Genomic DNA, 27,939 nt, shown 5'->3' with positions numbered 1-27,939 from the left:
CCATGCCACAGGGTAACAATAGGATATTCAAGGGGAGTCTCAGTGAGGGGCCAGTATGAAGGATGTAACAAAAGCCAGAGGCCTTGAACCAGACCAGTGAGTCATTAAAATGAACACTTACAAGACAAATGAACTAAGGTATATTGTATGACTCATTGTGTCATACTACAGCTTCCATGCTGAGATTTTTATTTGTTTTGTTTTACTTTTAAATTTTGTTTTTGGGGTGAGGTTGCAAGGGCAGAGGGCAGAGACAAGAGGATAGGGAGATGCGTGGGGTCAGGATGCAAAATGTAAAATCCACAAAGAATCAATAAAAAGTTTAAAAATAATGAAGTGAGACTCCCCTTTTCAGCTGGTATTGTGATTACAAGGGGACAGCAGTTCTCAAGTGGGGGAGAAGATAAGCCAGGAATGGAAGGAGGGCCTAGATAGATCAATGTAAAATGGGGGTATGAAGTAAAATTGAAAGTGTTATGTAGACTGCCTGAATCAACAACTGACCTCTCCAATTATCAGTTAATTACCGATTGTTAACCAAGAAATGCTAGACAATGTCCCCTTCTGGCATAGCAGTGAGGAGCCCATCAGCAGACCAAGGGCTGCACACCTCCTGGTACAGCTAGAAACCAGAGCCATCTCACTGCAGTAATGATTGCTAGAAAACACACCACTTGTGCTCCCCTTAGCTCTGAATGCAGATTTCAGAAACACAATTCCTGGAGAAAGGGGAAGAACGATCCCTCTGACTGCTAGCTCCTTCAGAGAAATACCACCTTAATCCTCACAACCTGTGGAAACTTTATTTGGGAAAAAGACCTCTGAAGATACAATTAAGGACTTTGAGATGAAAGATGAATCTGGATTGTGCAGATGGACCCACGGGGCTATCACAAGGATCTCAGAGAACAGGAGACTGATAGACAGACAGACAGAGGACAAGATGAGGACCAATGAAACAGTGGTCACAAGCCACAGAGTTGCCAAAAGTCAGCAGAAACTGAAGAGGCAGGGAACCATTATGTCTCTGTGCCTCTGGGAATGTGGCACTGCCAACACTGCAGTTTGGCATTGAGGACTATTGTTCTAGGACCCAGCTCCTGCGATGATGGGCTGCAATCCAATATGGGGTAATATAATTACCAAACTTATTGATGTGGTCCTAACTATACATCTGTCATTTTTCACTTCATAGGAAAAGTGGCTTTCTTGGCACTGATGACTATAAAGGTGAACATGCTCTACAGCCTGCAGTGCTAAATACTCAGCCATGATTGATTTATTTAAAGTAATCAAGCATATTCATCTCACTATGGAAACTTTGCTTTTACCTTTAATAGTGAAATTATATGTATAGCAAGGACTATTTAAACAACAAAACAAAACAGAAAAAATTGAAAGCCAGGTGGTGGTGGCACACACCTTTAATTCCAGCTCTCAGGAAAAACAAATAGGAGGATCTCCATGAGTTTGAGGCCAGCCTGGTCTACAGAGCAAGTTCCAGAACAGTTACACCAACACAGAGAAATCCTGCCTCGAAAAATCACAAGAGAGAGAGAAACTTAAGCCTTGCCATCGATAAATGTTTGCTCTTCACATTTAAAGTACTGAGTGAAAATATCTTTGGTCAAAAGAGACTATGAGCAACAAAAGTTTAAGAAATTTGACTGTAAACCACTAAATTGTGGCTTTGTTTATGGACACAGAAAAAAATGGGACTTTCAGAAGTATGCAATCATGGGACCAGAGATGTAATTTGGAGGAGTGCCTGCCTAGCATGGAGAAAGTCCTGAGTTCACTCCCCAGCACCACTGGTACAAGTCTGTAATCCACTCCGGATTAGTGATCAATGGGGTAGGACCCTGCCCTTTGTAAATAGGGACACCACTTATACAGGGTGCTATAAGAAACCAGGCTCAGCAAGCCATGGAGAACAAGCCAGTAAGCAGCATCCCTCCATGACCTCTGCATCAGCTCCTGTCTCCAGTCACCTAGTCTGAATTCCTACCTTGGCTTTCCTCAAATGGACTGTGATTCAGGATATGTAAGACAAATAAACATTTCCTTCCCCAAGCTGTTTTTAGTCAGTATTTAACACAGCTAAAATCAGCCTAAGACAGACTCCCATATTGTATTGGCTTTGAAGACAATGGTCATGGAGAACAGCTGAGGCTTGCCACAATGTAAAAGGTCAGAAATACTGAAGGGAAGCGAGGAGAGGCCACTGGTACAGCTTATCTGCAGCAGAGACAGGAGAATACTAGAAACACCAGGACTATGAACCATCTGCCAAAGACAGTGGGAAGTTAGTTAAGTTCTGGAGTCGGATTAAGCCTATCAAACAAACTTTGTACATTACAGACAGCAGAGCTGGAGAATTACAGACAGTTGAGCTGATATTGGGCTGTTTATACTGCTGGATTTGAGTTTGCTGTGATCTGTTTATAATCATACCTCAGGTATTTTCTACTGGAATAAGAAAAAAATCTAACTTAATTTGGGTTTTTCAGGAGCATCTACGAGTTGGATTGTGTTTTTTGTTTTTTTAATAATTATTCTTTTCTTATATTTATTTATTGTGTATACGATATTCTGTCAGTGTATATGTCTACAGGCCAGAAGAGGGCACCAGACCTCATTACAGATGGTTATAAACCACCATGTGGTTGCCGGGAATTGAACTGAGGACCTTTGGAAGAGCAGGCAATGCTCTTAACCACTGAGCCATCTCTCCAGCCCTGGATTGTGTTTTTGTATTGTTATACTCTTATTAACATGTGCTCTCAAAGGATAAAAAAAAAGCTCAAACAGACAAGTTATAGATTTATCGAACTACCTCCATCCTATTGGTTGTGGGCGTGTTTCTGAGGCTTTTACTTGACTGCTAACTGAGAGGACCTAATCCACTGTGGAAGCAACCAGGCTGATGGGCCTAGGCTTGAGAAGAAAGCTAGCTGAACATGAAACACGGTTCTGGAAACACGGTTTCTATTTCAAGCTCCAGCCTGAGTTCCTGCCTTGGCTCCTCTCAATTATAGCCTGTAAAATTAAATAAACCCTTTCCTCACCAAGTTGGTTGGTCACATTTGTTACAGCAACAGAATTCAAGCTAAAAACAATGGTTATGATTTGGTGATAGGTCTAAGAAAACTGCCTGAGTCAAAGCTTTCCTTCTGGAACGTCTACAGTTTTAGGATTAATTTCTGGGTCTATAATACATTTCAAGAAAGGTTTTCTATAATCCAGAAGTGAAAACATTTTTTGCATCAAGAAGTCAAATATACTACACCACAGGCATTTATTAAAACTTTACCCACTGCACTGCCTCCACATTCACTATCAGTATTTGGTGTGTGCATGCGCATGTGTGCAAACATACACCTGTTCTAGGGATCTGGGCACCTACTCTTTTTCCACTGTCCTGCTGTCTGTGGCTTTGCAGCAGGTTCTGAAATCACAGTAAGAGCTGTTCAACTGCATTTCTTTGAAATGATTGTTCTGGCTATTGTCTTCGCTTTGGGATTTCCACAAAGTTTAGAATTAGTTTGTTTTCTATTACAACTTTTGTTTAGATTTTGAATGGTATTGTCTCATCTGTAAGTCATTTTATAGAGCACTGACAATACTGAAGTATTCACATTGATTTAGGTCATAATACCTTATATTTTGCTAGATTAAACAATTTCTTTTCTATATAATGAATATATTTTTATTCCAAATTCTAATTGTTCATTACCAGTATGCATAAATACAACTAAATTTTAAGTATTGTATTGACTTTATATCCTGGACTCTTGCTGCATATTAGTTACAAGATTTCTTTTTGCCTTAAAAAAGCACCTGACATATTACTTAAGATTTGCTCAAAGACAATCCTGTGATCTATGGCCAGGCAATTTTATATTATTCTTTCCTATCTAGATGCCATTTTCTTCTTCTGCCTTAATATACAGGCTATAATCCTCGCAAAAGATTTGCTAATGTACATGAAAGAATTTAAAGAAATGACAGTAGGGTTTTCTTTGTTTATGTGGTAATTTTTGAGAGACAAATGAGTCTTGTAGTTATTTCATTGTAACATATTATGCTTTGAGCATATTATTTGATTGCTACATATTTTGTTTTAGGGGGAGCAAACAAACATGTGTGGTTGGGTGCCTCTGCATGAGCATGGAGAACAGAGGGTATCTGGTGTCCTGCTCTATCACTCTTCACATTCCTTCATTGGACCTGCCTGAAGCAAATTTGCTCTTGGTGGCCTGTCATTACTGTTGGGTTCTTAGTCAATAGGAAGTGTTTGTAGTTAACTCTTCCAACTTCATCATGGTCCTTTCTGTTGTTTTGCGAGATTCTCTCAAATGTGGAGCTATGGTAAATGTTGAGGGTTCTTCATTTCCCATTTTATCTCTTGCACAATCTCCCATCCCTTTAGTGAAGCTTTCCATCTTTTCTGTTTGTATACTGCCCACTTTTCCATTGCTCTAACATGATAATGGTTGGTGTAGAAAGTCCTTTTGTATGTGTGTTGCTTTTATTGGTTAATGAAAAAAAAAGCTGCTTTTGGCAACTAGCTTAGCAGAGTGGAGTAGGAGGGGAAAACTAAACTGAATGCAGGGAGAAACAAGGCAATGTTGGGAAGCCCTGCTAGAGACAGACGCAGGAACTTAACCTGGTAAGCCACAGTCTCATGGCAACACACAGATTAATAGAAATGGGTTAAATTAAGATGTAAGAGTTAGCGAATAAGAAGTTAGAGCTAATGGGCCAAGCAGTGATTTAATTAATACAGTTTCTGTGTGATTATTTCAGGAGTCTGGGCGGCCGGGAAACAAACAAGCGGCCTCCTATAATGTCTCTGCTGAATGGTGCACAATGTGTAGACAACTGCATCCACAGAAAACCTAAGAGAGCTTGGGAAGTAATTCTAGACACAAAATAACAGCCTTAAGCACAGCTTCTTGATAGCAGCACTTTCTTGGGTGGGCTCTGCTTGCTAGAAGCAAGCATTCTCATTTAAGAGAGGCTTCCTGACTCAGCTTTAGCTACAAAGTGTTGCAGCTCTTTTAAGAGGTCCTGCCATGAAACACTAAAATGGTGTTAATGAAAAGCTGACTGCATACTTTTTGGTGGTGGCAGGGACCTTGAAACGCCATAGAGTTGTGGCAATAAACACGGCTCAAGCCTGTACCTCTGCCATGAGGCTAGACTATCAGAAAAAAGCTAAGGAATGGGCTTGATCCAGCTGTCAAAGCCACGGATTTACTCCTAGCAATATCGCTTAGCAAATTAAAGACTCATTTGGTCAGAAAAAGATATATATATATATATATGTATATATATATATATATATATATATATATATATATATATATATATATATATATATATAAAGATAGATTCAAAGATGAAGAAAACCTCTAAACAGTTTACTGTGTGTTTAAAAATATATGTAGGATTGGGGGGGGAAAAGGATAAAATCCTTAAGAGAAAAAGAGAGTGGTTGGGTGTGGTGGTAAACACCTTTAATAAACACTTGGGAGGAAGAGGCAGACAGATCTCTGTGAGTTCAAGGTGTGGTGGCACACACCTTTAATCCCAACACTTGGCGGCAGAGGCAGGTGTTTCTCTGTGAGTTCAAGGACAACCTGGTCGACCGAGTGAATTTCAGTACAACCAAAGATACAAAGAGAAACCACATCTCAAAAAGCCAAAAATTAAAATAAAAATAGAGGTTAAAATAAAGCCATATAAAGATGAAAAATACACAGAGAGCCTGTATATTGTATGTTACTATGTTGTCTTTAAATTGTTTGCTGACTCAGGAAGGAACAAAAGTTGCTAAAAGACATCTGATTATAAATGCTGCTGGATTAATCCAACACATATATTTTGAAAATGCTTTGACTTTAAAATTTAAGTAAAAAGATATGTTACTTTGGAGAATAGGTTTTAATGGAGAAGGGTTAAATTAAGATGTAAGAGTTAGTCAGTAAGAAACTAGAGCTAATGGGCCAAATAGTGTTTTAATTAATACAGTTTCTGTGTGATTACTTCGGGTGTAAGCTAGCCGGGCGGCCGGGAACCAACAAGAGACCCTTCATACTACAAGGTTTTGCTTTTGTTTCCACAGGAAATGAGGTACTGTAGATTCATTCTGCTTTAAGAAAAATCAGGTTTGACCAAGGAAGACCCCCCTGAGAAATCTCTGATAGGAGGAAGAGCCCAGAAGTCTGAGTTCTACATCCAGAACAATTCAAAGACTACTGCCTCCGATAATCAAGCCTCACAGGATACTCCAGTCAGAACTTGATCATAATTCTAATTTTTTTTTTGGGTCCCCATAAGATTATCAGTGCCCTCAATCAGCAAGAAGTAGCCTGAAAAACTATGTTCAAATTCCCAAAAAATGAATTATGGATGTTTGCATTTGTTTAGAATGTTGGTTATCAAGCTGTTATGGATAATGGTCAGTAGAAAAGCTAAACAATGGAGACTGGATTCAGAGTTCCTGTTTAAAAGGGACAATGGTCTGTACCTTGTCACTTGTATTTTAAATAAACGCTGATTGGCCAGTAAACAGGCCAGAAGTAGAGGTGGGGCAAAAAGTCTGGGAAGAGGAAAGTTTTAGTCTGCAGTCTTCACCCAGACACAGAGCAAGCAAGATGTGATTGCCTTGCCAAAAATGGTACCAAGCCACGTGGCTAACACAGACAAGAATTAGGGGCTAATATCAGTTATAAGAGTGAATAAGAAGCATGAGCTACTAGGCCAACCAGTTTATGATTAATGTAGACCTCTGTGAGTTTATTTGGGACTAAACAGCTGTGGGACCTGGTAGGAGAGAAACCTCAGTCAACAATGGTGTTTATACTAAATTCCCTTTTTCTGACAGCATAACATTTTTGAGCTGCTTCCTGTTACTGTCCTTTTCCTTCTAAGTTATTGTGGTTCTTTCCTCATATTTATTCCTGGTGTCTTACTATTCCTGGCAGATAGGTACATCTTGTGTGGTATTTACAGAGTAGATGTGCATCTTTATACCCTAGCCCTTTAATGTTGAGTTTGACTTGATCTGGTCAACAGCTGAGTGAGGTAGTGCTTAGGCTCTGTTGTTATGCTTGCCTTCAGTGCTCCAGTTTCTAGATACTTTGCTTGTATGGTTAGGGCTTGTGTGCCAAATTTTTCTCTACATATTCTGTATGCATGGCTTAGATTGTCCCTGTAAGCCTGCTCCTCCTGGGCCTTGCAGAAATTTACACGTAAGCACGCACATGTGTGTACACACACACACACACACACACACACACACACACACACTACTTACTTTACAAAAACATAATTAAACTACTGTGTCAACAACATGAAAAAAACTAGAAGAGGATGCAGCTAAGATGCATAGGTTAGGAGCTATAGGGTGCACTGAGACCTTATTTTTTGAGCTCTGTAAAACAACCTGGAATCTATTCCAGTTTTTGGACTGTGAATTCTCACATCACTACCTTTCTTGGATATAATACAGCAGCAGGCTTCCCACCATGGATTTTTACTTGTACTTCTTGGCCTTTGGTGAAAGGACAGCAGAAGGTAGAGGGCACAGTTCTTCCTCTTCTCTCACACTCCATTAAGCCTTTCATCTCAGATCCTGCCTTCACAGATGAACTGCCTGGCAATCTGATCTTCTTCACAGGTAACGCTGTCTTCTTAGCCAGACACTTCTGAAACTTAATCCTTTTTTTCCCCAGGTCTCAGAAATCTCACCAAGATCAAGTGATAATCCAAGATCTAACTATATTTTAAAAGTTTGGTCTTGCTCAATGTTCAAGATAAAAGCTCCTTCCTAGAAGCTTTGTCTGCTTCTCCTTTTATTGCATTCTGGACTACTCTTTTAAAATGGCACTGTGTGTTTTCCCTCTTACATCTGCTAAAAATGTCATGTCTACTATTCCTCAGGTCTTTCTTTTTCAAGTCAGAGTTGTCCTATAAGCCTCACAGTACTACTCAGTATGACATTAAACCATAGAGAAGGCAGGTAGGCCCTGAGGCATGAGCTGAAAGATAGCTGGGCAGAACTGGGCATACCTTACTAAGCTGCTTACATTATTTAAAATATGAACTTCTGGGGAAGAAGGAGCAAGGTAAATTACAGATTCTCCAAATTATAACAGACTCAAAAGCACTGTTGCCAAACTACCTTCCATTACTACTGAGATGAAGCAGGTCAGTGGCAGGAGTTAGGCATTTAGAAAGTGGGGCTAGTAAGGCTGCCTTCACTATCGCCCCCAGAGACCTATATTTTATCACAAAGAAGAAAAACAGAAGTCCTGGCTGGCTGAAGGCTTTGCCTGCCAGCTGAGGATGCCACTCTTCTCTCCATGTTATCTGCTACACTGAAAGGGCCCAGTAACAACAGGAAAAACAATGCAACCTCTGCATATTCCTACAACACTTAATCCAGTGGCTTATTGAAAAACATTCCACATTCATGAATATGACACAGAACCTTTTCCCTTAAAGCCTCATGCTGACTGCTCATCTAACCTCTGGTGTGCAATACCCTCACAATGAGCCCCATAAAACAACAGAAGTTAGTATGAGAATGGGGATTCAGAAATGAAAGAGTCCCTCCCTTTATTAGCACCTGCCAATTGGACACCCCCTCCTCCATCTTTATAAACACACAGCCAACAGCTGTCTGGGCTACTGTCCATGTTTGGGGTTTGCTCACTTCACATTCATTTTGGTGGCATATAAACTACAGCAAACAAAAGCTGTACCAAAAACATACTGATCAAACCATACTGTTGAACTAAATCTCTGAACAGGTGACATTCACATGAATGACATTAATGTCCCTACAGCAGTAATATTCAGCACCTGAACTTCAAAAGGCATGCTACTATAGCTCACCTGGCAAGAATTAATCTTAGTTTTTAAGACATCTAAAAGTAAAACAGGATGGATGATTTAGTGAGATAAAAGGCAAGCTTACGTTGGTCGTCGAGTCTCAAGTAATGTCAGTAAAATCTGGATTGCACTGACTATGGCTGATTCATTCTTCTCCTTGTGAAAAATATTTGATAGAAGCTGCTCTATAATTTCTTGCCTAGGGAAAGAAATCAATAGTCAAGCACTGATTGCAATGTCATTTAACAGTAACAACTGAAAATTTGCAACACAATCCCTATAAGCACTCATCTACACACAGGCATGTTTGCTTTCTACTTTAAGTGTCAAACCTACAGCAATTCCTCTTACATATGAAGTTTATCCCTTTGTAAGAGGATAAGGGAGGACCTGTTTGCCTTTGCCAACCTGGCTAAAAAGCAACAAATATTTCAAGGCTAGGTATAATATACTCAAAGCAGGGTGGGGGCAGAGGTGACAGCTCATGGTGATGAAAACAGTAAGAGTTAGAACTCAACACATCCATAAAAGGAAAAGTTTTCCAAATGGCAAATTAGAACCCACTCATGTTTGGCCACACAGGTATGGCTGCTGTGTGATTACCAAAAATCCAAAACAGGTAAAATGGACTTTTACTCTACAGTTCTCAAATGATAAGTCGGTAGAAACAGCACTAAAAGTGTATGAAATACTGCTTTGAGAAGTCACAGAAGCCTAAGGACAGACTAGAGCAGTGGTTCTCAACCTTCCCAATACTGAAATCCTTTAATATAGTTCCTCATGTTGTGTTGACTCCCCAACCATAAACTTATTTTCATTGCTACTTCATAACTGTAATTTTGCTACTGTTATGAATTGTAATTTAAATATTTACAACCTCTGTGAGAGGGTCATTAGACCCCACCCCCATGGGCGTTGCGACCCATAGGTTGAGAGCCACTATGGACTACAGGTTTGGAGCTGTGGTGTGGAAACTGTGTTCTTCAATGGTGGTTTTCCAGCTGGAATAACACTGATGCCTGTCTATCATGCTCAAACAATGCAGGGCTCTCACCACACTTTTAGAACCATTGGCATCTACTTGAAGGCAATGGCAAATTGGCATCAACCATCTCATGCTATATCAACTGGGAATTCTGTCAGATCAGGAGAATTCTGATGGACAAAACAATGAAATAAGCAGCAAAAGCTTATGATTTAACAACACAGCACTGGTGCCATATCCAAACACACTGTCCATAACTCAAACACCAGCAGCAGGCACAGGACAGAACTTGCCACACAGGATAAGGGGATGTCTTTCAACCTCTGGATTAGGGGCGCTTTCTGACAGAGACATGTTCCTTTATTTAAACACAATAGTAATACCAAGCATCAGTAAAATTCCTGATGTGTGAAGCCTTCTAGATCATTCATCCACATCTTTGGAACAAAGGTTGGTACTCACTGAGTTTTGTTTTTCATATGGATGACCACAGAAAGACATCTATAAAACTGACTCAAGTTAACAAAACTTCTGAGTTCATTACTACCCATAATTAAGATACATAGTCTAGATCAAATCGAACTATTTTAAAGAATTTGAAAATTTCCAGAGATAATACTGGCTAGAATGCTTTTAATTCAGGCCCAAACTTCCTCTTAAACTTCATGTCCACTAACTCAAGATTTCTTTCTTGGTACTCCTCTCAAATACTCTTCCACTTAGGCTCATTCAAAGGCATCCTTGTGTACCTTTCACTCACGACATACATACACAGTGGTACCAGACCTTTGGATTACTCAGCATTCTAATAGAGGCAATTTTCTTTATATGTCTCACCAAAAGACTGGCTCTCTGATATCACTATGATAAACTATGTGATCATTAAAAAGCGACAATGTGGTGGATTGAATGAAAATGAACCCCAGAGGCTCACAGCGAGTGGCACTATTTGAAAAGATTAGAGGTGTGGCCTTGCTGGAGTTAGTATTTAACTGGGGCTGGGTTCTGAGCTTGTCTAAGCCAGGTCCAGAGGCTCACTCTCTCTTCCTGCTGCCTATCTGGATGAAGAGCTCTCGGCTACCATGTCTGCCTGTGTGCCGCCATGTTCCCTGGCATGAGGAGAATAGATTAAACCTCTGAAACTGTAAGTAAACCCCAATTAAATTTTTTAATTATAAATTAAATTTATAATTTAATTTCTCTTTTATAATAGTTGCCATGGTCATGATGTCACTTCACTGCTATAGAGCACTGGCTAAGACAATACATTTTTATATACTGTTATTGAATGTATTAACCAAATATGTGGAGTGGGGGACTATAGTTAATGGAGGTTTTCTAAGCTCTAGCAGCCTTCTATTACTGTATTTTCTCAATCCATAAACAATAAAAGAGCAAGAAGCTAGAAACTGCCAAAGAATAAAAGATATCCTAAAGGGGGTGGGGCAGCACTCATCTCCTCATCTCCCTTTGCTTCCTGACTGTATGCAAAATAACCAACTGTCTCATACTTCATACATTCATACTAAAGCCATGATGGACTTTACTGTCAAACTGCGAGCCAAATTAAACTCTTCATTCCTTAAGACAGGGAAGTGGGAAGGAGAAGGAGAGAGGAGAAAAAAATCCACCATAATGCACATTAGGTTTTAGAAGAACAGAGTGATACCACAGGCCACTAACTCACCTGGTCCATGTGTCTGAGGGAATTCACTCCAACATGTATTGATATAAATAAATATATATATTCTTAATATATTGACTGTATACTTCTCTTGATTTCAGAAGCTCGAGGGAACTAAAGTCCAGCTTTAAGGTTAGAAGTAAGCATATACACAGGCTCTGGTGGCCCTACAGAGCTCAGATCTCACTGCTGACCAGGTCATAAGGGAGACCTAATCACCCACTACATGTGGCCACCAACCAACAGTTAGAAGATAGCTTACTGATTCTGACATGTTCTAACTATAAATGCCACCTCCCAAGACTTCATATTTAAAAATCATTAAAATTATATTGCTTTTGCTGTGTTTCTATTGGACCAGCAGCTTTGTAAATCATATGAAATTTTGCTGATATTCAAAAGAGGAAAAGATTTTGGTTTTATTTGTTTGAGATACAGTCTCACTATGTAGCCCTGTGACCTAGAGCGCAGAAATTGGCCTGCCTATTCCTCCTGAGTGCTGGGTTTGAGGGCTGCCACACCCAGCCAAACATTCAGATTTTTTTTTTTTTCGAGACAGGGTTTCTCTGTAGCTTTGGAGCCTGTCCTGGGACTCCCTTTGTAGACCAGGCTGGCCTCGAACTCACAGAGATCCGCCTGCCTCTGCCTCTGGGATTACAGGCGTGCGCCACCACCGCCCGGCTCAGAATTTTTTTTTAAATAGATTTTTATTGAGCTTCACATTTTTCTCTGCTCCCCTCCCTGCCTCTTCCCTCTCCTTCAGCCCTCCCCCAAGGTCCCCATGCTCCCAATTTACTCGGGAGATCTTGTCTCTTTCTACTTCCCATGTATGTCTGTCTCTCTTAGGGTCCTCATTATTGTTTAGGTTCTCTGGGATTATGATTTGTGAGCTGGTTTTCTTTGCTTTATGTTTAAAACCACTTATGAGTGAGTACATGTGATAACTGTCTTTCCGGGTCTGGGTTACCTCACTCAAAATAATGTTTTCTAGCTCTATTCATTTGTCTGCAAAATTCAAGATGTCATTTTTTTTCTCTTCAGGAAAATGTGGTACATTTACACAATGGAGTACTACACAGCAGAAAAAAATGACATCTTGAATTTTGCAGAATTTTGAACTTACTCAAATGGCAGTTTACACAGCTCAGCTTACTGAGCACCACAACTGGTAGTATCTGGATGTTAAAAGATCTTCTGTGTTTGAAAGGAGTACATACATAAAGAGACATAACACCAAGAATTACTGTGCATGTACCATTTCCCTTGGCAACAATTCTGGAAATAAAAATCAGCTTTGACACAGACTACAGCGAGCTGTTTTGTCTCTGGTTTGGCCCTCCCCTGTCTTACAGACACTTTGGCAAAAGATACAGAAGAGCTTCTTTGTACTGGAGAACTACTAAGGGACATATAACACCATGACAGACAAGCCAAGAGCAATAGACCAAAGGAGACCACCACTGCGTCTAATGCTACCTGTGCACTCTTCAGCTACTCCTTCCAAAGGTGAGCCTGATTTTCCATAACACCACTTTAACAGTGTGGACATTAGTCAAAGATATACCCATGGTAACAACCAACGTTAATTCTGAAAATGTGAGAATCCTGGAAATCAAAACAGCAGCCAGTACCTGAGGGACCTTCCCCTCAACATGAGCTTAAACAAGGTAACTACTCAGGCAACCTGAGTCATCTGCAAAGACACAGTGGTCTAAGATCTTCAGACGAAACCAACAACTTAAATGGGTCAAATGCAAACATATAGAAGATTCTATTTAAAAACAAAAAAAACAAATCCCTCCAAGTTATAACGTGACTGTTTCACGTCAGGATGGCTCTGTAAACTCAGCTTTGTGGGCACAGAGAAGTTGAAAGTCCACATATACATGCCACTTGGTCCCCTTCTCACTCTTTCCATCTCAGTGTCTCCCATGGTAGAAGAAAGAAAGCAGGCTTTCCTTCTTTGCATAGGATTTCCATGACACGATGCCCACAAAGGAGCACCTCACTTACCAGTCACTCACAAAGTAACACATCAAACAGCATCAATGAGAAAAGTAAAAACCAAACGGTAAACATACTTTTCTAGAGTGGCAAGCAGGGGATCTGGTTCTGTACTGTTCTGAACTTGTAACATCTGGTCTCTGCTCAGGCGAACAATTTCACAAAGTGATTGTGAGGCATTTGAATGCCGCTAAAGGAAAAAGGTACAATTTTAGCTATAAAACTTGTTAGAAGTTATTACAGTAAAAAGTGAAGGGAGAAATTTCTTCAGAGGTAACACAAGTTAAAATCATCCATAAGCTTCAATAAGCAATGTCGTCCCAAAGAAAAGGACGAAGCATTTGACTGCCAGGCTGATGAGCTTCCCTTCCACAACTGCACAGTGTAGATCACCATACAGACAAATGTCTTTGACTACGTGCCTGAAAAAAGATATCCCACAAACAATACCTTTATTAGCACAGACAGATACACACACTACCTCAAATATTAAAAGCAAACAAAACAAAAAGAACTAATATAGTTTTGTGGACCATAGAAGGTGTAATGTCCATCTACCTTTCTGGGAAGCTCTAGCCTAGCATTCATGTCCTGTGGGAACAGTAACATTCCAGAACACTACCCTCCTGAAGAGATGATACATACCGGGAATCCACACCCACAGACTAGAATCAGAACCTAACATGTTTTCCCTTCCACCCCATATGTGTATTGTTTTTTTGAGACAAGGTTTCAAGATGTAGCTTAGGCTGGCCTCCAACTTGTGCAACTTTCCTGCTTTAACCTTCCATCTGCTGGGATTTTAAGCAGGAGTCACTAAGCTAATCATGCTTTGTCCTTCTCAAAAAAATGTGTTGTAGGCTGGAGAGATTGCTCAATAGTTAAGAGCATTAACTGCTCTTCAGAGGACCCAGGTTTAATTCCCACCACCCACTTCAAGGCTCACAATCGTTGATAACTCCAAAGGGACACCCTCTTTAGGCACCAGGTATGCCTGTAGTATACATACATACATGCAGGTAAAACATTCACAAAGATAACATAAAAAGAAATAAATCTAAAAACATTATTTTTTAAAAAAAGTGTCAGGTTAAGCATAGTGGGGCAGAACCAGAGTATAGTAACCAAGAATAGTTTCCTACAAAACTAAACACGTACTTAACAAAAGAGCAGCAAAGGGGCTATCTTCCCAAAGAAATAAAAAAGGCAGGCAAAACACCCATACAGAGAAAATTAAATAAAAAGTTTAAAGAACTGAGCTTCTCCTTCACGGTTTCTGTTGGACTCTACAGACAAATGTAGCCCTGTAAGAACTAAATTCTGCTCAAGAAACACAGCTTATTTTGGGAAACTACCCCCTACAAAGTGGCCAACTTTGCCTATGTCAACTGGCACTGGCATGATTCTAGAACATGGGGACTGAGCTCCTGGAACTACTGAACTCCTAACCAGAGAAGAAATTAGTACCCTTCTAGACAGTTCTTCCTTAGCATCCAGTATACACAAGCCCTGGAATGTATAAATAATACCAACTCTGGTAACAACAGTAGCTACTGCAATGGAGCATATATTCCACAATCCCAAGGGGGATGGGCAGAGAAGTTAAGAATGTATCTTAGATCTGCCCTAGGCATAAAAAAACTTTTTTAGATTCATTTTTAATTTAAGTGCACCATGTATGTGCCCGGTGCTTATAGAAACCAGAAGAAGGAGTGGATCCCATGGAACTGAGTTAGTTATGAGTTGGCAGGTGGATGTTGGGAACTGAAGCCAGGTCTTCTGCAAGAGCAACAAGTGCTTAACTACTGAGCCATTGCTCCAGACCTATGAAAAAAATGTAAGCAGACTATAAAAGAGGGTAAATCCACCTCCACAGAAAATCCATTTGTGAGTAACAAATATCCTCTGGATAAAAGCCCAGCTTTCTCTGTCCTGCTCATCCATGCTGTTCATTCCCCATTCTAACCACCAATCTAGAAACATGTGTAGAGGACCTAAAGCCTCAATCACACTCTGAACCACCCTAACACCCACTCCTCCATGGACATGAAGTAAAGCCATACAGAGCTGTCCTGCCTGTAGATAATGGTTGACTTTGGATAATCTCACATAGCCTAGCGTGATACTTGAAGAGAGTGATGATTCAGACCTAAGGGACACACACCCTGACCACTCAGGACAGGGTTCAATGTGTAATGGCTAACTCAAAAGTTTCAGAATCACTGCCATTTTTGTGTCTAATCTCCAGCACCAGGAGAGAAAGTGAAGAGATGGAGGCAGGACACACGGTATATCGGTCTGTAGCCTCTATACTCAAGTTGAACCTATTTGAGGCTTCAAGGTCAGGACTAGGACTACAAAGTCATTGCTAGGCTTAGAGGTGACCCAGACCTTGTTGTGATGCTTGCAAAGCTTTAGCCAAGATGCAGATGTGGCCCCATCACCTAAGATAAAAAGTAGGTATAAAACAAAAATAAATGTGGATGCAGATTTATCACAGAGCAGGCTTAGCATGACCATAACTCTTAGAAGGAGATAGTGTTCTCCTGCTGCTCACAATGCAGGAACACCATCACCTCTCATTCCCATTCACAGACACACATGTATGTTCTGTGGCCAATCAACAGTTTTTCAATGAAAAAATAAAGTCATAAGAGAACTTACATCTTCTTCTTGCGATGGATGAACTATTTCCACAAGCCTCTGGATAATTCTCTCCTCATTTAGCCACTGAAAAACACATGGTAGAAGTGATCATAGCAACGAGTGGCTCCTGCTCAAGCCCCAGTGAAGATAAACATACTGGAAATAGCCACCATACTTCAAGTAGAATTTACAGGTTTCTCTGGACTTTGAACACTACAGAAAATTAAAAAGTCTCTCAAGGAAAATGTAGTGAATGTATCATTTTAAGAGTGACCACAAGCACAATCCCAAGTCCCAACAATCACACACTTAGACTCTATACTTAATAGTGGTGCTGCCTGGATATTCAGTATGTACAGCATTTACTTTGGCTACTAGGAGCCTTGGGCAGATGGGCTACATACTATCTCAAAGAGAGTGTCAGCTCTGAAGGTCAGATGAATGAAAAATAACACTTAGTATCAAGCCTCTGGGTTAAAAGAATTGTTGTCGAATATTTGTTTATATGATAAAGATATGTCTCTGCCTTAGGAGCTTTCTGGCTGGTTTACTAGTTAAATGGCCAACAGCTAGGCAGGAGAGAATAGGCGGGATTTCCAGGTAAAGAGAGAGAAACTAGGAGGAGGAATCTAGGCGTGCCATTTCACAAGCAGACTAGGAGCAAACTGGATGTACCGTACTAAGAAGAGATTACTGAGTCACGTGGCAGAATGTAGACTAAAAAAAAATAGGTTAATTAAACTGTAAGAGTTAATTAAGAATAAGCCTAAGCTAAGGCTAAGCTTTCCATAATTAATAAGTCTCTGGGTCATTATTTGTAGACTGGCAGTCCAAAGATAGTCCAAGAAGAAAGCTTACTACAAAGAACCCAGGATGAAAGGGGGCTTTCTGATACCCAAAGCAAACCCACTACAGAAATACTAGGGCCAGGTTGGGGCATCCTAGAAGTAGAGAGATGGTCATCTGCCTGTCTCACAGGTAGAGCTGCTGGAACCATAACAATCTCTTTGTAACCTCTACATAGGATGCAGTGATCGGAGATACAGAAGGGATCAGAGTGATTCATAACTAACTAAATGAATGAATGAATGGATAATAAATAAATGAATAAGAGGATAGATAAGTAAGTAAAGGATAAACGGGCAGGCTTAAAATTAGTGCTCTAAAGGAGCGAAGCACCATAAAATATAAGGCGGTTGAAAAGTCACTTGACTTACAAAGGTTGAAGACAACAGAAAATGAAGTTGAGGCCAAGAAACCAAATATGATGTGCTAAAAGTAGAGATAAAACCCTGCTGCTGTCTCTAGCTCCTTACAGGGAACATATCCAAGGGCAATGCAAACAAGTACTAATGGGAAGGGTTATGGATGAAGCCACTCAATTGCTATGTTTTATTATAGTTAATTGTTGTGTGTGTATGTGTGTGATATAGCACATGTGTGGCGGTCAGAGGACATTGTGTGGGAATGCGTTCTCTTCCTCAATCATGTGGATTTTGGGGATAGAACTCAAATTGTCAGGTTTGGCAGCTGGTGCCTTTACCCACTGAGCCATCTTGATAGCCTTTAAGATCTAGGCATGAGATAAAAAAACTTCCCACAGTATTACCTGAGGCCACACTCTGACAGCAATACCCTGAAGTATATGCTCCTGATCAGAGGTACGTGTATGTAAGTTCAGTCTTCACCATCTAAGTATCTACATTCCGAGCCCACTTCTGGATCTTCAAGATTTTAAGGAAACTTCCCCCTAACCTGCTCTCCTCTTACTGACCACATGCTCTCCCCAAAAGCTTAACTTTTTGGAAACAGACCCTAAAAATTTCAACTTAGAAGTAGCCAGAGGAATAGAGCCATTAGAGCAAATCACACTTTATAAACCTCCTCCTGAACTAATTCATATAAAAGTGACCATTATCCTCCTTGTTCTAACAGTCTTTCCCAGAATTTTGAACCCCTTTTGAAAAAAGATTCTACAGAAACACACAAAAGTAGCAAGGTGCCTCCATTCGAAGCCTTGACCTCCAAGTTTCAGAGAACCTGCTTGCAGAACTTAGCTGGGTGACCTGGGTCACCTTGCAGATATAGCCCTGATCTACCAAATAAAGCAAGAATGCCTGGACATCTTGGCAGTGTGTGCCCTGTAGTAGACAACCCCAGGTAGACCTTCCTTTCACAGACCCTCAAGTCGTTTTGGTTCCTTAGGTCTTTAAAACTAGAATTTCCAAGAAACTCATTTTCAATGGGATACAGTTTTTATTTCTTTTGGCCCAGGTTGGCTAGAACTTAAAATCCTCCTGCTTCATAATATAGAGTGTTGATATTATAGACATGTGCAACTACATCAGACTGGGATCCAGAGAGAATAGTGCTAGAAGGCAAGGAAAACTGGGGTGAGGAACACAACTGAGGGACCAGGGGAAGCCTTATTTTCAGATTATTCAAACCTCCCTCAAGTCCGGTTTCACCTACGACATCTATCTACTCAAGATGCACAAATCCTAAAATTACCACCTTTCTGAACTTAAAGTGGGCCCTTTCCACGTACCACCATTTCCTTGTTTGACCCTCATGTAGGAGGCAGGTTTGTCACACTCTTAGAAAGCCTTGTCCTGTTTACATCCAGACCCAGCTTTATGATAAATCCTCAATACACTCACCATCCACATAACAAACCAACCGGCAAAGGGCAATTAACACTGCATCTGATAGACCCAGGGGCGTATGCATCCTGAGGCCTGGTCCAGTAAAATCTGAATCTCAGCTTGCTGAGGTTGCACATACCTTTAATTCCAGCACTTGGGAAGCAGAGATTGGCTAATCTCTGTGAGTTTGAAACTAGCCTGGTCTAAATAATGAGTTCCAGGACAGCCAGGGTTACACATACTGGTCTCAAATCAAGAAATAAAAATCAGTATCTTTTCTGTGTTGGGACAACTCCCTCCCTGCCTCATCCCCAGGTCTTCTTATCCTGTAAGATTTTCCTAGCAAACAGGAGCCCAGAGACCCAAATAACAGCATTCCCAAGCCCAACCCCCAGCAGTTCAGATCTCTACTCACATTCAGAACATCTTGCCTGGGCTGTGGAGGCTCAATACATGTCAAGAGCCTGAGCAACAAATCCATGATAGCAGAAGTTCCTATGTGCTTTATAACGAGGTCCACAAAATCACGCTTCTTTTTCAAGAAATCCACAATCTAGAGGAAAACAAATTAATCTGAAAGATGCATAACTTGAGGCATACAATCTAGAGTGACCAACATTCTCCAAATCCTACCAGTTAGCTTAAGGACAGGGAGGCACTGAGTTAGCAAGCAGATGTCAAATGGATTAATAATAACAATATTCAAAGCCCTTAAATAAAGTCATCTTCCAAATCAGCATGCATCCCCACTACAAATAAAGCTAACAGAACCTTTGCCTTTTCTTTATTTTCCTTGTTCACTATCCAAGAAGGAGGCATTTAAAAAACTCACAACCTTACAAACAGTCAAAAAAAACATACTATGTGGGGCTAGAGATGGCTCAGCAATAAAGAGCACTGGCTTCACTTTCAGAAGTCACAATAACCTGTAACTCTAGTTCCAGAAGATCCAATACCCTTTTCTGGCCTTTATGGGCACCAGGCATAAACACGTACACATACATGTAGACAAAGCAAACATACACATAAAATAAAACTTAAAATATATATACTACTTTATAATTTACATATAAAGCAATCCCATTAAACTTAAATTTAAAATGTGGAATATTCAAAAAGATTTCTGTTTCTAAGTAGCTAGCTCGCCTGGTCCACAGGTGATTTAGGCTGCACTGACACATGTCTGACTAACAACAGGAGACTAGGAAGAGGGGGCTGTGCTGAAGGGAGATGAATTAGGGATAGAAATCATGATTCTATCCTGCAGTTTCCACAGTAGCCATTAGAAACCTACCACATATGCTAAGGGCACTTCACAAACTGGCAGTTTTTGTCACAAAATTTCACTAAATCCTGGAAGGTGGAATTCATTGTTCTAGATGAAGAATCCTAGGCTCAGACCTGCTACATATCTCCGAGAACTAAAAGGTGGCTGCCCTGGAATTTAAACTCAGATCTGCATGCTGCAAGAGTCCCAAGCCTTCTACAAACATGCACAAAGAAGCTTATCAGCCAGAACAGGTAGGACTACAACCCCAAGTAATTTCAAAATGAGTCATTGCACTGTTTGTCTAGACAATGATGCCAAGTAATCATCTCTTCGAGAACTGGCCACTCACAGCTGAGTCCTATAAAAGTCTTTGAAAGGAAAGGTGAGAAAAACAGAAGTTACCAAAAAACAATTCCATGCATGGCAGAAACAGTGGTCCTGGAGCCTACACGTATAAACCTTAGCTGCTGCCATGAATAGTATAGCAAGGACCACATGGCCTGTACTTTAGACATTGGTGTTGAAGGCTAAACTATTCACTGCAGCCAACAATTGGACACTCTGCTCTCTGCTCTAAAAGCTAAAATAGTCTCTGGTTAAGCCACATGAATCTGGACTTTTGTTACCCTTGCAGTGCCTAAGTCTCAATACTATCAAGCAACAGGAAACACAATTCTCAAGTGTGACCTTTTTGGCAACTACACAAACAATGCTGTTATCATCCAAGGAATCCTAGCTGGAAAAACAAGAAGCAACCAGATGAAGGGACTCTTCGCCTGGGGATTCTACTGGCATACACCATCACTGCCAGACAAATAACAGAATTAAGTCCCAGTGTCAATACACAAAGCCTCAGAAAGCCTTCCACATATTTTAATGTTTTACCTTATAAACACCAAAAATCATACATAGCTACCAACCTGGATCCCAATAGCAGATATGAGGAGAAAAACATAACAAAGTATGTCTTAATAATGGAGGTAGCCATCTCTGACCTAACTATGCCAGGATGATATGACGACTTGCAATGCATGTGGAAAGGGCAGAATGGAAGACAATCTATACTACTTAGACTATGACTTGGGGGTTATGACTCAAAGTAAAAGATCTTTCTCATACACACTTGGGACAGTGGCCCTAATCAAATAAGAACCTTACTTGAACACAAATTCTAAACCCTTCTAAAATAAAATATGAACCTAGCCTCAGCAGAGGACAGAATACCCAGCAGGCTCAAAATAGTTTCAGTCCTTTCACGTACGCTGATAGCAAGACCAAGTAACTGGAAACTGTTGTCTACCACGAAGAAAGCCAACTCTGACTGAATTGACCATGTTCATCTCTGCTTGATGCAACTGATAATCTTGTCAGCTTGCACTAAGCATCTGCTGCTTTAGCTATTTCGTGAAAGTGAGCTCTTGGGCCTTTACAGAAACTTCCACTATGGCAATGTTCTCCAATTTCGGCAAACATCAGATGTGCCAAAAGTCCTCACTGTCAGATTCCATCTAATTCTATAGGTTTGGGGTAGGAATCAAGAACATACACTGCTTTAAAAAAAAAAAAAATCCCAGGTGATGCTGTCATCACTGGCCCAAAAGCCAGACTTGGCTAACCACTTTTTTGGGAAATGACATTTCCACACATACAACATGTGAACTGGAAGAAAAAAAAAAAAAACCAGAAGGGTCAAGGTAGAGGTACCTGTACAAACAGGGAGGTGTGAACCCTGACCCAGTGCTACAGACTTGGCATCCAGATATCTAAGTGAAATAAATGACCACCGTGTGCAAAGCACTGGTCGATTTTCAGGAAACAACAAAGCAAAGCAACTGCTGAACCCAGGGGGGGCATTAGCTGTGTACTCAGATTCAATCTGCTCCCCTCACAATGATATTTCTGATTATTTGTCCAGGAAAGAAATCAAAGTATGCTTACAGCTGAGGCCCTTCAATGCATATGACAGATGAAAAATACTACTTAATGTGTAAACCAGGGCTGCTTAAACTGCTAAAGACCTAAAAGGCATTCTCTTATTGAAACTGGACCTCAGGCAAATGCAGAAACTACAGCAAATCCCTCAAGTCAGGGATGCACAGCCCAGATACTTACCTTTGGAAAACAGTATTTACCTGTTCTGGTTTTCTGCTGATAAGAATACTTAGCACCTTGCTGAAGAAACTGGCAAGTAGTGGATTCAGGGGGGACTCATTTAGGAGGAAGCTATACAATTTCAATAGCAAGGACTCATCTTCCCCCAGTCTATCATTCATCTGGGAAACATCAGAAGTGAGCAACTCACACGATATATTTGGATACCTAGAAGAATAGAACATTGTGTTATCATCTAATGGTAACAGTTCATCACATCAAGCATAGCACACATCAGGAAGGTCCCCTAAAATTCTGTCAAAACATCAAAATCATCTACTAGGAATTAAAAGCACCTTCAAACCATTCCATTCAACCTCTTAAGTTAAAATGAATTTTCTAATTTGCCTTTAACCAAGTTTTAGTAAGATATGTTTTTGTTGCATTACAACTTTGGTGCATGCACGGCACTTAAGAACCAAGACGTCACACTGTAACATCAGAAATATCTCACTGAAGGTACAGTGTCTTGACAGCCATCACATCCCATGTGGACAGAGAAGTGGAAGCTCAGAGAGACAAGTTAGGATCTGCCAGTTTCCAGGAAACTGTATTACACACAGATGTGGTGATGACTGCAGGTACCTGAGCAGGTCACTGGTCAGCTCAACTCAGGTGGGTTACAAGAGTATGATAAAGTTCTGAAAAGTTATCAAATGTTCAGTCTCATCCCATCTAAGGAAAACACCTATCATGGTATACTGACTAAGACAAACAGGACACCAGCCTGCAGTACTGGAGGATGAGAGAAGAGCATTATACAAACCTACACTTTCTACAAGAGCCTTCCAGGACCTTACGAAGCTAGGGACAGGCAAGAAACCAGTCCACTGTCATTCTTCACTATGATCTCACTTGGTAGGCCACATGCCCACAGGAAGCAGCTGGCATTTGCTCTGCATTTATTTCCTCATGGTTTTAGAAAAAACTGCAACCTCAATCATGTTCATCTCCAACAGTCAGACCATTTACTCTGAAAACCAAGCAGTAGACCTATGTTCCCCATGCTCGAATGACCCTTTCCAATGGTTACAAGAGACTCATCACTATATAGGATAATAGTTCCCTTCTCTGCTCTAATACATTAATTAACACATTCTTCCATCAACCAACCAGGAGCAACAGCCCAAAGCTAGTCATAGGAATGGCAAGCTCAAAGGCTGACCAAATCAAGGAGACAAACTAGCAGAGTGACTATATGAGAGCTGACAGAGGGAAAGACTGTGGTCTGGAGAGTATGACACATGTAGAGGTATCCAAGGAAAGCAAGGGACCATTGCACCTGAAAGGATCTGGGATGAAACGGGATAAACAGCATGAGTCCCCAAAGGAAGCGATGTGAGAGGAAGACAGAGTTGCAGGTGTGAAAGCATGCAGACTGTAGTTCTCAACAATGTCTTCTAGGAGGTTCTGCTCCATTAGTCTCCCCAACACTATAACACAGGCATTCACCAATGCCACAGCAGACTTCTCTACTGTAACCACCACGTAGTAACAGGAAAACACAGCGGCTGTATCTGCAGCTATGGAATTCATACTAGGATCACTTCCTACCTCATCCACTTTCCAAGGTGTATTGGCCCTTTTCCTTAGTTTGTAGGCTTTGAAACATAATGAGGAAGAGCTGGCATTGCAAAGGTGGCTAATGAGTGACAGTAACTTGCATTACTCTCTATTTTCTAGGACAATGGTTCTCAACCTTCCTAAAACCGCGACCCTTTAATACAGTTCCTCATGCTATGGTGGTGAGCCCCCAACCATAACATTATTTTTGTTGCTACTTCATAACTGTAATTTTGCTACTATTATGAATCATAATGTAAATGTCTGTGTTTTCTAATGGTCTTAAACCCCCATGAAAGCACTGTTTAACCTCCAAAGGGGTCAGGATCCACAGGATGAGAACCACTGTTCTAGGATAAACTGCAGAAATTTTGCTAATTCCTCCCACCTGCTGTAGTACAGAGCACTCCTTTGGCTGGCATGGCTTCCTCTTACTGCACCATTCCTGATAGTGTACACATAAACCACCACTTCTATTTAGGAAAACAAATAAAACACTCCTTTAGCTACCATGTGCTCTCAATGCTAGAATAACTTCAAGGAGATGTCTTGCTTTGTCTTCCAATCTTCTTCAGAGCCATTTCATCCAGGCTCTCAGGACCTGATTCAACAGGGTTAATATGGCCACACTGTAATTCCCTTAGCAGCAGTCTCTGATCATGGTTCCTCTTTTGTCCTTGAAGCCTGTCTTCAGCAGCTTTTTGAGCGGAGGCCTCTACCTGTTTTCTTCTTGTCCTGGCCACTCCTCAATTCCTGTGTGGAACCCTAATTCAGTTAACAGCCTCCTCCATCAGTTTCTGAGCCTGCCTCCCATCAGCTCCAAGGGCAACCTCTGTCAGTTTCATGCCATCATATGGTACCCATCCCCCTGCTGTGAGTCCCTGTCTCTACTCCATACCAACCAGACATCTCAAACTTGACAGCTATTCCACTCTAATCTACCTGGAGTAAAACACTCAATATCCCTTCCTTCCTAATCCTTCCTTCTTCTGACCTCACACCAAGGAAGCTTCTTCAGTTCTTAGTTCATTTTATGTCTAGATGCTAAAACCTGCTCCCCCAAAAGGATATTGACATCTTTCTCTGCAGATTGCTACTCGCTTCTTAACTGACCTTCCCTTTCTACTCCGGTCTCCCAGTGCCTAGAGCCCCAGAGTGGGGCAGTACTAGCAGACAAGGACAACTATCAGGCAATATCCATCACTTACTGCTCAAAACCTTGGGAGGCTTGTTTTGGAGGGTGCTCTGATTTCACCCCAGACCTTCTTTCTTCCTCCTCACCTCCATTCATGAGGCTGCCTTATTCTTAGGATATAACAAACACTCATGCACATTAGGGCTTCCACACTTTTGGTCTGGCTGTTCCTTGTCAAGCACTTGCAAAGACAATGTCTTCAGTTCCTACATAGCTCAAAATGAAGCTTCCTTCCTCTAGAATCCTTCCACCAACCAACTTCAGGTGTTCTGTCCTAGCCTGCTTTCTTCTCCAGAGGGCTTCTCTGACAAACTATGGTTTTACTTCTTACTCTGGATTGCCCTGACCACAATAATCAATCTTAATCCTCAAAATGCTTCAGATTCTTTCCAAAAGGTTCTCTATGCTAATACAGGTGTTCAGGTCACCCAAAGTATATTTCACACCAATGTTGGCTTGAGCTGGGCCAGAGGCATAGTAGAGAGTTCTGCTCCACCCAACTCAACCCCTGATCCTCCAAATGACACCATCTAGCACATCTAGGAGACTGTCTGAGAGAGGTCGCTTGCTCTAACAACTTTAAAGGTAACACAGCAGCACAAAGAAGCAGCATCACTGCCAAGCTTTCAGATCCAAGCAGAAAGGCAGCATGGAGCCTTTCCTCTCAGTAAATAAGCAATTCATAAAAGGTATGGCATTAGAACAACATCACCCAGAGAAATATGAGGGTCAACCTAAAAAAGGAAACTACTTGTCTACTCACAGCTTCCATAAAGAGAGGGCCATACCACTCCAAGATTGCTTGATTGAAGGCCCATTATCCTGGACACATTACCACACCATTTCCAACTCTGATCTGGATAAGACCCATCTAACGTACATGTCAGCTTACTGTGGCAGGAATTCCAAAGCAGCAAGGTGTTTAGGGCAATAAAAACACACTAGTATTTTTATGCTATACATATTTTCCTTTATAAGATACTGGTCTCCACTGAATGCTATGGTCTCTACTGATGGCTGAGTGTCAATCTTAAAGGCTGGCAGAGAACAGAGCCTCCTTGAGAACCTAAATCACCAATAACTTTAAAGGTATCAAGTATTTTTTTTTTTTTTTTGCTGACAACATAATGATATCTGAAGAAAGTTATTCTGAGGCAGGAATCCTGTTCCTTCCATATGATGTCTTTAATGAATCACAATAGAGGTTTATTTTTGAAGGGATTCTTATTTCAGTGTGGGAGATGGGGCTACTTCAATGTTGGATATGAAAAATAACTGCAAGCTCAATATTAACGTGCTCATTAAGTGCTTGGTGTTCCCAGAAGTGTAAAAAGAAGTATTACAAGTGGCAGCATTAAAGGATTCTCATTTACTGTATCATGCTGTTTGTAAACAGATTCAATTAACCAGCCACGAGTAGATAAATCCACTTTATTTATTATGAGATTCCCTGCTTGAATACAGCTTCACTGCTGTTTGCCAAAACCCACTCCTAATGCTCAAGCAATGGAAGGCTGACCTTACTATATGAGCAATACTCTTCAAACTCAAGCTCTGACTAGGCCTCTAGGCAATCCTGGCTTGTTATCTGCAAAGTGAAGAAGATACTTACTTGAATGCCTTACTAGTATAAGAAGTTTACTTGTCACTTAAAAAGCATGGCGTACTTCTGGCTGAGATTAACATTGAAATGCCTGTGATTCACTGAAGCTAGCCCCAGAATGGACTGTGTGCCCCCATTAAGCCTGTAGGTCTTGACCTCTCAATGGCTATAGTGGCTCTAGGGAATTCATAGACAACAAGAATAATCATTTTCTACTCCAGCCTAAGGCAAAGATGCCATTTTCTTACTTGTATCTGATCTTCTCATCCATGTCTTGAGGTGGCTCTTCTATAATGAATGAGACTAAGTCTTCGAGACATTCTGCTTTTAACAGAAACTCTATGAGCTTGCGGTTCTGTGCTTTACACTCCTGTAAGACGTCCTCCTCATCCATTAGCTCCTTCAATGTTACATCTTCTCTCTCTAGAAGTGTGTCTATATGGGATGATGAGTGAAGATCAAATTTCCAAAACATGCTGGTCTAAACAAAACAGAGAGTATTTAATAAAATTTCAGCTTTACTTACTGATTTCCCAGAAACCAAATTTCAGTTCAGTTTGGTCTACAATGTCAATTTGGCATTAACACAAAATTAAAGCAGTTTCATACTGAACCTACAAAATGATTTCCTTTTTTTTTGTTTTGTTTTTTTGTTTGTTGAGACAGAGTATCTTTGTGTATCCTTCCTTGGCTGTCCTGGAACTCACTCCATAGACCAGCCTGTCCTTGAATTTACAGAGATCCACCTCCCTCTGTCTCCCAACTGCTGGGATTAAAGGCGTACACCAGCACTGACCAGCACAAAATGATTTCTTAATGAGTAACACTGACAGAATCATTTTAGCCCCTTTTCAAAAAAAAAAAAATAAAGAATTTATTTATTAGCTTTCTTTTTAAACTTTCTACAAATGTTTTATTTAATTTTCTTGTTTTATATGTGCATGACCTGCAATGGAGTGGCAATGGAAGCCAGAAGAGGGCGTTAGATCCTTTAAAACTGGAGGCATTTGTGAGCCACCAAATAGGTGCTGGGACTCAAAATTAGGTACCAAATGTTCTTAACCTGTGAGCTCTGTCTCCATCCCAGAAAATAATAATAATAATAATAATTGTTTTGTTTTGCTTTGTTTTTTCGAGACAGGGTTTTACTATAGCTTTGGAGCCTGTCCTGGAACTAGCTCTTGTAGCCCAGGCTGGCCTTGAACTCACAGATTCACCTGCCTCTGCCAGGAGTGCTGGGATTAAAGGCATGTGCCACCACAGCCCAGCTACAATAGTGTTTCTGCCTA

The 27,939-nt window shown here is 40.7% G+C and overlaps 1 protein-coding gene across 21 annotated transcripts in view; it reads right to left on the bottom strand.

The window, feature by feature from the left end:
• Positions 1-27,939, bottom strand: part of Ppp6r3 (protein phosphatase 6 regulatory subunit 3) — a 134,596-nt gene that overhangs the window by 48,259 nt on the left and 58,398 nt on the right. For all 21 annotated transcript variants that reach the window (XM_041660739.1, XM_041660741.1, XM_041660742.1 and 18 more), the window contains exons 3-8: positions 26,899-27,131; positions 22,271-22,457; positions 19,284-19,421; positions 16,242-16,307; positions 13,655-13,767; positions 8,990-9,103 (exon numbers count right to left, since the gene is read on the bottom strand). In XM_041660739.1, coding sequence (XP_041516673.1) covers positions 8,990-9,103; positions 13,655-13,767; positions 16,242-16,307; positions 19,284-19,421; positions 22,271-22,457; positions 26,899-27,125 — 845 coding nt within the window. In that variant the 5' untranslated portion in view covers positions 27,126-27,131. The remainder of the gene's footprint in view (positions 1-8,989; positions 9,104-13,654; positions 13,768-16,241; positions 16,308-19,283; positions 19,422-22,270; positions 22,458-26,898; positions 27,132-27,939) is intronic.

Source organism: Microtus oregoni, unplaced genomic scaffold (assembly GCF_018167655.1).
Source record: "Microtus oregoni isolate MIOR12 unplaced genomic scaffold, Mior012 000012F_ref0000307, whole genome shotgun sequence".
In the NCBI taxonomy this organism is placed as follows: domain Eukaryota; kingdom Metazoa; phylum Chordata; class Mammalia; order Rodentia; family Cricetidae; genus Microtus; species Microtus oregoni.
This window is presented reverse-complemented; position numbering and strand designations above follow the sequence as displayed.